Source organism: Trachemys scripta, chromosome 9 (assembly GCF_013100865.1).
Source record: "Trachemys scripta elegans isolate TJP31775 chromosome 9, CAS_Tse_1.0, whole genome shotgun sequence".
NCBI lineage: Eukaryota > Metazoa > Chordata > Testudines > Emydidae > Trachemys > Trachemys scripta.
The window spans coordinates 47,181,380-47,195,013 of record NC_048306.1 but is presented as its reverse complement, the minus strand read 5'-3'; the positions used below and the strand labels follow the sequence as shown (position 1 = coordinate 47,195,013).

Genomic DNA, 13,634 nt, shown 5'->3' with positions numbered 1-13,634 from the left:
TTTAATGTGCCACCGGACTCCTCGTTATTCAAAAAGACAGAGCTATTCATCTCCAAGCCCTTCTGATGGAGGCAGCATTTAGACCAGCCTTGGAACCCACCTGCTCCGACTCAGCGCCTAGTACCTCAGCCTTGGTACGGAGCGCCCCACCGGCACTGGCTTCACCTTGGCACTGCTCACCATTGCCATTGCCATAGAAGCACCACAGGAAGCAGCGCGCTGAACATGGGCGCTCCCTGGTCTCGAAGAAGGATGGGAAAGGCGACAGGCAAAGGACCCATGTCGGCCCATCTGCCTTTGTCAGGACTGAAAGGTGCAGCCTCTCTGCCCAGGGCTCCGAGCCCAGTACAGGAACTGCCTCTGACTCCAGGCAGCGGCAGGGGTCCCATATACCTTATGGTGCCCTCAGTGTTGGAGGTCTTTCAAGTGGCCAGGGACCTGATGGCCCTACTGGTGCTGCATACACCATGGAACTTCCCTCCATCGGTGGAGCCAGTGACAACCTCCCCCTCCCAAAGGAAAGCCTTCCATGGGGTCTCCCCAGTGGTTGCTTGGTCATCAGCATTCGCCACAGTCCTGACACCAATCCACAACTCCAAGTCTCCGGTCTCCAGCACCGCGTCTGTGGTCTCTGACCCCATGTCCCTGCTCCCCAGCCCCACATTCCCGGTCCCCAGCTCTGAGACATAGATCACCAACCTCACGACGTCAGTCCCAATCTCCTGGGTACTGGCTGCCCTCTTCCCAGCACTGGTCACTGTCATCACACCGCCGCTCACTGACGCCCTGTTCCTAATCTCCGATGCCTCGGTTTCCTTCTCCACGTGTCTCACCGCCAACTCGACGCCAGTCTCCGATGCGGCACTGATCTTTGTATCCCTGCCTCTGATCACCTTCCCCTCGGTACCGCTCAGCCCTGCACCATAGCCAGCAGTGAGAGGCACCGTTAGTGCCACCATGGTCCCCAAGAGAGAAGTCCTCCTCGGAATCGGAAAGGGATTTTGTTTCACAGTCCCAAAGGCACCATTTGGCCCATGCACCGGACTGCGGTACCGGCCCTGCAGCAAGTGTCTGGCTGCAAGGTCAATGGCAACTACATCGGCCAAACTGGAACCCATGAGGGCTCCCTATTATGCCAGGACTGTACTCCTGGCTGTCATCCACAGCCTAATTGGGAAAGCAGATTGCAGCGCCTCCCGTCTTGATACAGGAAGTGCATGGCGGTGGTGGCCACTTACCTGAGGCGCTGGGGCATTCAGATCTACCTATACCGCAATGACTGGCTTGTCAGAGGCGGGTCACTGGACCAGGTGCAGTGTGGCCTTTCTTTTGTGCAAGCCACATGTCAGGATCTAGGCCTATTTATCAACGAACAAAAATCGACTCAGACTCCCATTCTAAGAATAGAGTTTATAGGAGCAATATTTAGCTCCACCCATGCCAGAGCCTACCTGCCGGAGTCCTGATTTTAAGTTATGTTGGATCTCATTGAGCATGTCAGAGCCGACCCGCTCATGACTACCCAGGTATGCCTCAAACTGCTAGGTCACATGGCAGTGTATATGTACGTGGCTTGATGCATGGCTATGGCTCAGATAGAATATCAGGGTTGGAAGGGACTTCAGGAGGTCATCTAGTCCAATCCCCTACTCAAAGCAGGACCAATCCCCAATTTTTGCTCCAAAACCCTAAATGGCCCCCTCAAGGATTGAGCTCACAACCCTGGGTTTAGCAGGCCAATGCTCAAACCACTGAGCTATCCCTCCCCCCAAAAACTGGAGGGGAGTGTCTTTCTAAAGTTCTTGGGGGGTATGACAGGGGAGGGACTTGAACCCTGGACCCTCAGATTATATATATATATCAGGGAACGCAAGGTGATACGCCTGGCTTACCAGGCATTCCTCCCCATCTAAGGGGCAGAGTGGTACAGATCTTAATGGACAATACAGCTGTAATGTTTGACATCAACAAGCAAGATAGAGCCCACTCATCTGCCCTGTGGCAAGAGACTCTTCACCTGTGGGACTTCTGTGAGCATCATGCCATTCATCTGGAGGCTTTGCACCATAGGCGTCAACTTCCCCTCTGCCTGGTGGGTGCTCAACCCCCACCCCGCCCCACCTCTTCCCACCCCTGCACCACCCTCACCCCACCGCCATTCCTCGCCCTTCCCCCAAGTCCCCGCCCCTGCCCTGCCTCTTCTCCGCCTCCTCCCCTGAGCATGCCATGTCCGCGCTCCTCCCCCTTCCTCCCGGAAAGTCCTAAGTGCCACCAAACAGCTGTTAGGCGGCTGGGGGGCAGGAAGCACTAGGAGGGAGAGGGAGGAGCGGGGATGTGGTGCGCTGGGGGGGAGGGGGAAGGAGATGAGTGGGGAGCTTGGCTGCCAGTGGGTGCAGAGCACCCACTAATTTTTTCCCCGTGAGTGCTCCAGCTCCAGAGCTCCCACGGAGTTGGCGCCTATGCTTTGACCCTACTGAGCATCTGAAATGCATGGGCGGATCTCCTCAGCAGGTCCTTCTCCTTTCTCCACGAGTGGTCACTCCACCCAGAGATCATCAGCATGATCTTTCGAAAGTTGGGGACTCCCCAGGTGGACCAATTCGCGTCCAGTCATAACAGGAAGTGTCAGTAGTTGTGCCTATTTCGCAGTCTAGCCAGAGGCTCCCTGTTCAACGCTTTCCTGCTCATTTGGATGGGAACACTGCTGTACGCCTTCCCGCCGATACCCCTGGTTCACAAGGTCCTACTGAAGGTCAAGAGGGACAAAGCGAAGGGCATCCTGGGAGCTCCAGCATGGCCTCGCCAGCACTGGTTTGTCACACTTTTGGACCTCTTGGTGGCAACCCCGCTAAAGCTCCCGCTTCGACCGGACTTGCTCTCACAGAACTGAGGCCATCTGCTCCATCTGAACCTAGCATCACTGCATCTGACGACATGGCTTCTGCATGGCTGAATGCAGAGGAACAGGCCTGCCTGGACCAAGTCCAGCAGATCCTGTTGGGTAGGAGGAAGCCTTCCATCAGGGCAACTTATCTGGCCAAGTGGAAGTGCTTCACCTATTGGGCCATGGGCTCAGGTCTCTCTCCCTCCTGGTCATCATTACAATCCACCTTGGACTACCTGCTCCATCTCAAGCACCAAGGCTCACTTGTCAGCCATATCAGCCTTTCACCCTCTGGTCCAGGGCAGATCAGTCTTTGCTTATTACATGACAATCAAGTTCCTGAAAGGTCTGGAGAGACTATACCTGCAGGTTCATGATCCAGTCCCTTCTTGGGACCTAAAGCTGGTGCTAGCAAGGCTCATGGGCCCTCCTTTCGAGCCTCTGGCTTCATATTCTCTGCTGCTCCTCTCATGGAAGGTCTCCTTCCTGGTGGCTATCACTTCGGTTCTCAGGGCCTCCAAGATTAGAACGTTGACATCTGAACCCCCTTATACAGTGTTCTACAAGGAACAGGTCCAGCTGCATCCCCACCCAACCTTCTTACCTAAGGTGGTGTCACAGTTCCACAATAATCAGGACATCTTCCTACCAGTTTTCTTTCTGAAGCCTCACAAGACGAACAAGGAGTGTCAATTAAACTCTTTGATGTAGAAGGCTAAGGCCTGTGTAACATCCAGAGGACCAAACTCTTCACTGAGTCAATGCAGCTCTTCATCACAGTGGTGGACAGGATGAAAGGTCTGCCCATGTCCACTCAGAGAATCTTCTTGTGGATAACCTCCTGCATCAGATTCTGCTATGAGCAAGCGGGGGTGTTGCCTCCAGCCATTGACTGCCCATTCCACCAGAGTGCAAGCTTTGTCAGCAGCCTTCCTCGCGCAGGTACTGATCCAGGATATCTGTAGAGCCACCACCTGGTTTTCACTTCATACCTTTGTGTCCCACTACGCCATCATGGCCTGGGATGATGCCAGCTTCAGCAGAGCAGTGTTGCAAGCAGCACATCCATGAACACCGAGCCCTCTCCGGGGATATTGTTTGTGAGTCTCCTAACATGGAATCAACATGAGCAAGCATGCAAAGAAGTAAAAACGGTCACCTACCTTTCGTAACTGTTATTCTTTGAGATGTGTTGCTCATGTTCATTCCATGCCCTGCCCTCCTACCCCACTGTCAGAGTCAATGGCAAGAACGAACTGTGAAAGCGCCAGAGTCGGCCCTATGTATTCCACTAAGAAAAATCTTCGGTAGCAGTGCACGTGGGCGTGCACAGTCCTAGCATGGAACGGACAGGAATAACATCTCAAAGAACAACCGTTACGAAAGCTAGGTAACAGATTTTTTGGTAGGCCACGAGCAGGCATTTTGTTGAGTTTATGATCGTTCTGGTATAATGTCATCTTAAAGTGTTCCCATAGTAGCTCATGTAGGAGCTGTGACATTCGTTCTCTCCAAGATACTCATCACCGTGTGTTTGAACAAGGCAATGCAGTGGGAAGGGAATAGTGCAAGTGAAGTTAAGTGCCAGACACTTGAACTTGAAAGTGAATGTCTTTGTCCAGGTTGAGAAGACGAGGCATTACCTGCTCCTACGCGAGAAACTGGAGACAACCCAAAGATCAGGCCTGGAGTCCCTGTCCCCATGTTCCAGTGAGGATTCCGACTCCCACAGCACTTCCTGTGTCTCCTCTCCACTCTCGGCAGATGGTGCCTCAGAGGGCAGGAGCTCGCCCTTGGAGACCCCCAGCGAGAGGCAGAAGGAGCTTGCTGTCAAGGTATTGTATTGCAGCAAGCCAGCCCCTCTAGAAGGCTAGACACTGGGGAGCAAATGGGCAGCAGCATCCTACATAGGCTAGAGTGAAGCTTGGGAGGCCACAGAGAAGGGAGTGGCCTTCATCAAGGTGCGAGGAGGTGACAGCATGGAGGAGGGTTTCAGCAGAGGCAGTGATTAGGGGAGGAGGCAGTGGGCAGGAGATGTGGAAGGAGAATTCATGGAAGGTCTGAGGCAAGCAGGGGAATCCATGAGCTGGATTTGGTGCTCACAGCTGGTCCTCCTGATCAGCAAAATGTTGCCTTTGAAATATTTGTCTCAGCTTCCTCTGGATAGAGCCGCACGTTTCAGGACTGGCAGAGAAGGGCAGATGGGGAGGGTCACTGGTGGGACTAGAAGGTGTTTACAGGGAGAGGTCTTGCTTGCCAACTGGATGTTGCCTTTTGTTTCCCCTGCAGTGCTTGCGTCTCCTCACACATACATTTAACAGAGAGTACAGTCACAGCCATGTCTGTATCAGCGCCAGCGAGAGCAAGGTAGGACCAACTTCCCACCACCATTAGCATTCCCTGCCTCTGACAATGATGTGATAAGCGGTATGGAACTGTTGGTTCTGCTCAGACAGTGACACCTACTGATAGTGAGCTCCTGGTCTGGCCTGCATCGGGAATCTTAACACAGTGGCTCTCAAACTTTTTTACTTGTGACCCCTTCACATAGCAAGCTTCTGAGTGCATCCCCCCCTTATAAATTAAAAACACTTTTTAATATATTTAACACCATTATAAATGCTAGAGGCAAAGCGGGGTTTGGGGTGGAGGTTGACAGCTTGCGACCCCCCCCATGTAATAACCTCATGTGACCTCCTGAGGGGTCCCGACCCCCAGTTTGAGAACCCCTGTCTTAGCAGGAGATTCCCGCTGGTATGTGAACAAGGCCTCAGGGTGCCATTTCACTCCACTTTAAGCAGGCTCTGTGTGCTAACGCCGATGGCATGCCACAGTCGTCGCTACTAGAGAGGTGCATGGTGCTGCATTCCACGAGATTATCACCTCCATGTCTATCTCTGCTTTGGCTGAGCAGAGAAGGAGGGGAGCTGAAGTTGCCTCTCCTAATATCTGTCTCCTGGCCTGACTGCAGTTCCTCCCTTATGGGACTGAGGAGTGGGATCAGTCTTGTGAATTTAGTGGCTTCCAGAAACCCACCCCCCAGCTACCAGCCTAGAAACACCAGTGCTCTGGGACCTCAGGGCTATAGGGCCAGCTCCAGAAGGAGGCCAGTGTCAGCACTGTGACAAAGCTTCCCACTTTGCCTCCCACTTACTTCTCCAGAGCAGAGCACAGGAGGGCAGGGCCCAGTGGGTCTGACCTTGCCAGTTCCTGATGTCTTTTCCATTAGGAGCACCCAGGAGTGGAAGGGAAAGGGAGACATAGGCAAGGTGTGGGAAAGAGCAGATGACCTGCCCTGAAGATTACCTATGTGGGGAGAAGGAAGGTCTGGTGACCTGCCCTGTCCCTAGAGTCTGCCTCTGCTAGAGGGCTGTACAACTTTCCCTAGCTGGTAAACTGTGGGGAAAAAATCAAGGGCATTAGTTTAGTATATCAAATATAGGCTCTAACCAAAGGGCAAGAGCTATAAAAGATAGCATCCTCAACTGTGTTATATCGGCCTAGCTCCCTTCTCCTCTAGGGATCACACTGACTTTGAGAAGCTGTCCCCCATCTGTTCACTGTGACCTTTAAAAGACCCCAGTAACCATGCAAATATGAAAGAGGAATTGTCTCTGCAGCACGGAAGAGCACTCGTTACCCAGCTAGGGCCAAATTCATACCAGGAATAAGCAGGTGAAACTCCATTGTCTTCAGTTCACCAGACCGAACTTTGGCCTTTGCCCTTCAGGTCCACGTCCTATAACTCAGATTAGATTGTGACTCCAGGAAATGATTCCTTTCCTCCTGCAGCTGTCAGAAATGTCCGTGACCCTGCTGAGAGACCCCTCCATGCCAGCTCTTGGTGTCACCACCCTGACTCCCTCTTCCACCTGTCCATCACTGCTAGAAGGACGGTATAATGCCACTGAGGTCAGGTAAGAGAGGTGCAGCCAGACCACTGAGGGATGAGAAATGCAAACTGAGGCCCAAACAAATACAGACAGGGTCAGCCTGATCGCTAGTCCAGACACCAACCCACCATGAGATTGGGCATAACCATCAGTCTCTGTGCAAAAGAGAAACAGTGCCAGCATCATGGGAGGTTTGAAGGCCAGAAGTGACAAGCATGGACAGTGATTTGGAGCGGGGGGATGTCTACAGGGATATAGCTATGCCTGGGTCTAGCCACTGCTATCAGTAGGTCACTTTCATGCGCACCAATTTAGCCAGTTTTCAGAAGAGAATCAGAGATGGCTATTGGCAAAAGTCACTGTGAAGGCATCACTGTGATTAAATACCTTTCTTCCCCTTCCAGAACCTCCCATCTCTCTTCCAGGGCAGAAAGCCCTGAGCCAGAACCTGTAGTGGAGGGAGAACAGAAGAAATCTCCTACACATGGGCCTGAAGATGAGAAAGAGACCCAGCGCTTACTGGTCCCCGATATTCAGGAGATCCGGGTGAGGTATGAGCAGTTGGTTTATTTGAAGCAGGAGGTGTCAGTGTGCTCTGAATCCCCTCATGGCTGGAGCTCTCCCTGCTAGAGTGGGCAGTCTCAGTACAGCCACATACAGCTCCCTCCTCAAATGGCTGAAAGCCTCGCTAGGGACACAGGAAGATGGAAGGTGTTCAGAGTAGCTGCTGCTAAGTGACAAGAAGGTCACAGGGTAGGAGGTTCAAGGCTGGCAGTCTGCATCAGGAGAGGGGGCGGGATTTGCAGGAAGGAGGTGAGGGACAATCTGCAAAACAGCAAGAGTAGGGATAAGTCCTTGGGGTTTTAACCCTTTCGCTGAGTGGTTTTCTGCAGTCACTAAGCATAAGGCTGCCCTGTCTTGTCCTTTGCAGTCCCATTGTCTCAAAGAAAGGCTACCTGCACTTCCTCGAGCCTCACACCAATGGCTGGGTGAAGCGCTATGTGGTGGTGAGGCGCCCCTATGTCTACATCTACAACACGGACAAGGATTCTGTGGAGAGAGCTATCCTCAACCTCTCCTCCGCTCAGGTGGAGTACAGTGAGGACCAGCAGGCCATGCTCAAGGTAATTGCTGGAGGTCATGACATGGGCAGAACAGGGGAAGCACAGCTCATGTCCAAGGCTGTGCTACAAGTGCAAGGTGGGGGAACCAGAATGGCAGCACGTGTCTGAAACCGTGTTAAAAGGAAAAGGGAGGGGCTACAGCGATGGCTATGGGCCAGGGATGGGGAAAGACCATAGGGATCAGAACCTGGTATGTGAAAGGAACAGTGACGTTCACAACATGGTGGTGAAGGGAAAAGAGAGTCTAGGAGCACAGTGGTATGCTAATACTCCCCACAGAGCCAGCTTTAGGGAGATCCTGTGCTGCTCGACAGCTCAAACCTAGTCTCCTTGTCGGCACGGAGTGCCAAAGGATGAAATTGCACCTTTAAAAATGAGAAATGTTCTCATGGTGTCAGAATCCACTCTCCTCTCTGCAGAGAAGCCACAACAGAGCTCTGATCTGTGACTGTTCAGAAAAGCAGAGGATTTTCATATTCAAGGAAATGTAGCCTACTGTGATAGTGTCTTCCCTGGCATCATCTGGGTCCTGTTCTATGTCTCTTCATGCTCCAAGCTGTGCTGCATGTTGCTCGGTGTCATCTCAGGTAGCCCTGTGGACTCATTCATGGCATTGGTCTGTTTCAGACCCCCAACACGTTTGCAGTATGCACGGAGCATCGTGGAATCCTGCTGCAGGCAAGCAGTGACAAGGATATGCACGACTGGCTGTATGCATTTAACCCTCTGCTAGCTGGATCCATAAGGTACCTGGGGACATTTTAAACCATTCCATAAGGAGACAGCATGGTAACCTGTTAGTAACACTCTAGACTGTGTAGCAGTGCAGACTCACCCCTGCAGCGCCTCCTGCTGGTCATCCATGGGAATTAGCTCATCCCAGCTCCAGAGCACCCTCTGCAGGCCAGTGATCCACTACCTCTTGGCCCCTGTGTCCCTCCCTGGACTCCAGTGCCCTTTTAGCTGGGGTGCTGCCCCCTGGCAGTAACCCCTTTTTCTCAGGGCCCCCCCTTTCCCCAGGAAATCCCCGCCCACTATCCCCACCTCTCCTCAGTATAAGCCTACTGCCAGTCCTCATCTAGCCCCCACACCCAGGGGCAGACTGCAGTATCAGCCTACTCATCACTGGCAAGGTTGGGTTTGGACCTGCTGCCTTTGCCTACCCCTGGGCTGCCCTCTGCAACCCCCAGTACCTGTTGGCCTTATGCTAGGCTGCAGCCTGGCGCTTTCCAGGCTGCAGCCTAGCATAAGGCCAACAGGTACTGGGGGTTGCTTTGGAAGAAACTTGGTTTTGATTCTCTAGCTTGGTTTCTTGCTCCCCAAATCTGCTCTATGATGCCTTTTCCTACCCAGTTATCAAGTATCTTCCATGTATTTTTGAAGGTGGAGCTGCAGGGAGCAAGGCCTGCTGTCTGATGATTATAACATTATTGCAAGGGGTTGGCAGCATCAAATGAGCAAAATAGGGCAATTCCCAGAGACTCCTTCCCCTCCATCCACTTCAGCTCAGTAGCCTTATGAGAAGAGGTCTTGGTTTAATTTTTTTCTATCAAAGAGATGGTGCTACTGTTGGTCCCTTCCATTTGTATTTCAAATTGGATGTTGAGGTCTTCTTCCTTGCTCTCAGCACCATTACTTATAAAATTCAAATGCTTCACAGACTGTATGCAGATGCAGACACTGAACCATAAGGGGTTAAAATTGCGGGCGGGCAACATGGTGGTGCTCTATTCTATCTCCACTGACAATACAAAATTTTGCTCCAAATCCCAGAACAGCTGGGTTTCTCCACAACTCTGAACCCTAATGATGATGGTTTAATCCAGTTGGATTGGGGTACACCATGGGGTTAGGTTGTACAAGCACTTCTCTAGTGGCCTCATTGTTTTGTGCAGCATTTAGGAGTTCATTTTAACTGTGATTTCAACTGTGCCACCTTAATGTTACAAGGACACTGTTTCTCCCCTCCCCCCCCCCACACCGACCGAAATAAACACAGAAATTCAGGGATAGATCCTCAGCTGGTGTAACTAGGCATCAGTCTATTGAAGTCTATTGGGGGGAGGGATAGCTCAGTGGTTTGAGCCTTGGCCTGCTAAACCCAGGGTTGTGAGTTCAGTCCTCGAGGGGGCCAGTTAGGGCTCTGGGGCAAAAAAAATAGTTGAGGATTGGTTCCCCTTTGAGCAGGGGGTTGGACTAGATGACCTCCTGAGGTCCCTTCCAACCTTGATATTCTATGATTCATAAAAACAGCCATACTGGGTCAGACCAAAGGTCCATCTAGCCCAATATCCTGTCTTCTGACAGTTGCCAATGTCAGGTGCCCTAGAGGGAATAAACAGAACAGTTAATCATCAAGTGATCCACCCTGTCATCCATTCCCAGCTTCTGGCAAACAGAGGCTAGGGACACTTCAGAGCATGGTTTTGCATCCCTGCCCATCCTGGCTAATAGCCATTGATGCACCTATCCTCCGTGAACATATCTAGTTCTTTTTTGAACCCTGTTTTATATCAGTTGAGGATCTGATCCTTAATCCCTAGAACAAATCATCATCATTTCAGTAGTAGAGTTAAAAGAAGATAAATAAACAGAAATTCCCTGTAGTCATTGTATAAAGAAACATACCTACCCACCCTTTCTTTGATTAATTCTGATGCTGACCCCTGTCAGGTACAGATGGATTAGATAGGCGGCAGATGGGTCTGGTCTCGTCTGGTCTGTGCCGATGTTAATCCAGCCCATAGTTTCTGTCTGTCTTGCATCTTTCTACCTCCATGACAGGATCTCTCACAAGTAGAGTGTCTGCCTCCCTTTCTTTCTCTCTGCATTCCTTTTCTAGTTCTTTGACTCCTTTTGTCTCCTGGTTTCCAAAACAGATCCAAGCTGTCCAGAAGGAGAACAGCCCAGATGAGAATCTAACCTAAAACCATTCTCCACCTCATCTGTCTGCCAGCAGGATCAAGATTGCTGGTTCTATACAAGAGTCCCTATCTTAACGTCAAATCTTTCATGCCATCCACCACCCCAGCTGCCTGCTCCACAAATGGATCCATCTCGATTTACACCTTCACTGGGAAAATGCATTTCTGTTGTATCTGCAAAAGCCTGGTACAGCCTGGTCATGATTTCTTGTGTGCATGTGATCTTCTGCCCATCTTCTGCCTATTGAGTGACCTTGGTGTCACATGACCTGTAACTCTCAAAAGCGGGAGTTGCGTTTCTTATTTTAAAGCAAGGCTTCAATTTAAGGAGGCAGGAGCGTTTGAAAGGTCAGACATTACAAGTCATGAGGAATTGCTTCCATGTGAAGAGAAAGTGATAGGTTTAAGTACTGATACTTCTTAACTTATTGACGTTTTAAAAGAAGATAGATTAAGTTATGGTAGTTTGAGATTATATTTATAAAGTATTTATTTCTATTTACTTCACTGCAATCTGTACATTGAGTTTATCCCGTTTTATTGATCATGTCTGCATACATAAAGCCTCCTCAAGGGAAGGCAGGGCCTTGGACGGTGGGCCAGTGGGGAAGGGGTTGTCAGGCCATTTTGTGATGCCATTTTTGTCTTCTTTCTCTATCCCAGCACTGGGAGGTCTGGATGGATTCAGGAGGTCATGCTCCCACCTCTGTGCAAACACATACACACTGACTTCAGAACTCTCACCCTCCTACCCTACCCCATCTCCTTAGCCTTGACTCCAGAGCTCAAACCACTTTTCCTCCACGTGGTGACTGGATAGTGCACTGTGCCCTCCCAAACGAGGCAATCCACACATAGCACAGCAAAGACATGCACACGGACAAGTCACCGCACTTATCAAAGCACTTTGTGTGTGTGTGTGTGTACATGTGTGTATATCCCATCCCCTCCATTTTTCCAAGTGCTTGAAACCCAACAATGTAGGGTTCAGTGACTAGACAGGTAGAATGCAATGATGACAGGTTCTGGTTGGTTCTACCCTCTATTCTGTCTGTTTTCAGAGCCCAACTTCAAATGGGGTGAAAGGGATGGAAAGGGGATCTGAAGTTCTGGAAGGGCAGATGGTTCTGCCAGTTCACTTTTGGGGTGGGGTGCTGTTTGAATGCTCCAAATGAGTACAATGCAGCCTGCCTCTCAATATCCTCAGTCACCTTCTAATACAGGGGTTGGCAACCTTTCAGAAGTGGTGTGCCGAGTCTTCATTTATTCACTCTGATTTAAGGTTTCGCGTGCCAGTAATACATTTTAACGTTTTTAGAAGGCCTCTTTCTATAAGTCTATAATATATAACTAAACTATTGTTGTATGTAAAGTAAATAAGGTTTTTAAAATGTTTAAGAAGCTTCATTTAAAATTAAATTAAAATGCAGAGCTCCCCGGACCGGTGGCCAGGACCCGGGCAGTGTGAGTGCCACTGAAAATCAGCTCACGTGCCACCTTTGGCACCCATGCCATAGGTTGCCTACCCCTGTTCTAGTAAGTATGCAGTCCATCTATACTGTACTGTACTAATCTCTGGCATGGGCTGTACTGTACTAATCTCTAGCTGGGAAACCTCCAAAAGGATTAATCAGTGTGACAGGGACTCACTGTAGATGGGGCTCAAGAATCCTCTCTGATCAAACCCACCCAGCTGGGAAGTGGGGAGAGGCCAGGAGGGATTGCATCCTGCCAGTGAGTGTAATACGGAGGGAGATGACAGACCTGAGGTGTGCATTACTGCAGACCTGCGTTGTGTTTAGCTAGCAATAGCTTGTTCTGGGCTATCAGGTGGCTACAACACCCAAATGCGGGTTCATTAGTGAATCTTGGGAAGGTGCCCATATAGTTACATCTGTGCAGATGGTCAGAGTTAATAAAGGGTTGTTACTGGTGGGGGTTAAAGCTAGAACATAAAATTATATTGGAGCCTAAATTCAAAACAGTTGTCTCGAACCAGATGGCTGAGTTTCACTGTCCTTTTCTGAAAGGGCTTTTACTTCCTTTCTCTTTCTTATGGGAAGAATCTGTTTGCAGCAACTGAATGGGTAGCAGAGAGAATGGCATGAGGATGGGCAAGGATGAGAGAAATTGAGACTTTTTACTTTTATATGTGATGCCATTTTCTTATTCCCCTACCCCATTTAAAACATTAACTTCATCCTTCTTCCCCTTGCCCCACCTCTCTATTGGGCTTAGACTGCCTACATAGAACAGCTAAGTTGGTGGGGGAGGCATACCAAAGCAGAGATATGGCATCATTAATAATCCCTCTCCCCATGGGAAGGACCTGGTCATCTGGTGCTGACCTTGCTATAAGCTTTTTAAAGTAACTTCAGCAGCAAAGATCTTTATTAATTTTTAATTACCCAGATTGTTTAATTAAGATTTCCAGTTGGTGGTATGCATGCAACTCCAGGCAGAAACCTGGGGAGCTCCCCCTCCCTCCATACATCTCCCAGGACCATCACTGGTCCATGCTTCATCATCACACTTCATGGCTGACTTTAATTTGCACAGCACAGCTGTGCCTTGGTTCTCTTCGGCACTTTTCCATCCTCTCTGTTGTGTTTGTTGAGTATTGTGTGTGTGGCTCCAGGTGGAGATGGTCTATGCACTGTATTTCTTCTTTCCCTTTTTCTTGTTTTGGGGAGGCTAGGGTATGGGATAAGGGGACATGTGGGAAGCCCAACAAAGCCTCCATGCAACCTCAACGGGCTTGTAGAGATATCACACGCACACAAAAGCTCCCAGCAATTGCCCATCACCA

At 50.3% G+C, this 13,634-nt stretch overlaps 1 protein-coding gene across 13 annotated transcripts in view; it reads left to right on the top strand.

The window, feature by feature from the left end:
* KIF1A (kinesin family member 1A) overlaps positions 1-12,153 on the top strand; it is a 188,133-nt gene extending 175,980 nt beyond the window's left edge. For 7 of the 13 annotated variants that reach the window (XM_034781051.1, XM_034781046.1, XM_034781049.1 and 4 more), the window contains 7 exons: positions 4,507-4,719; positions 5,174-5,251; positions 6,677-6,801; positions 7,182-7,328; positions 7,709-7,901; positions 8,529-8,647; positions 10,781-10,823. In XM_034781051.1, coding sequence (XP_034636942.1) covers positions 4,507-4,719; positions 5,174-5,251; positions 6,677-6,801; positions 7,182-7,328; positions 7,709-7,901; positions 8,529-8,647; positions 10,781-10,823 — 918 coding nt within the window. Of the gene's footprint in view, positions 1-4,506; positions 4,720-5,173; positions 5,252-6,676; positions 6,802-7,181; positions 7,329-7,708; positions 7,902-8,528; positions 8,648-10,780 lie in introns of all 13 variants that reach the window. The other 6 variants (XM_034781045.1, XM_034781041.1, XM_034781042.1 and 3 more) reach the window with 1 other exon arrangement.
* Positions 12,154-13,634: the final 1,481 nt, after the last annotated feature.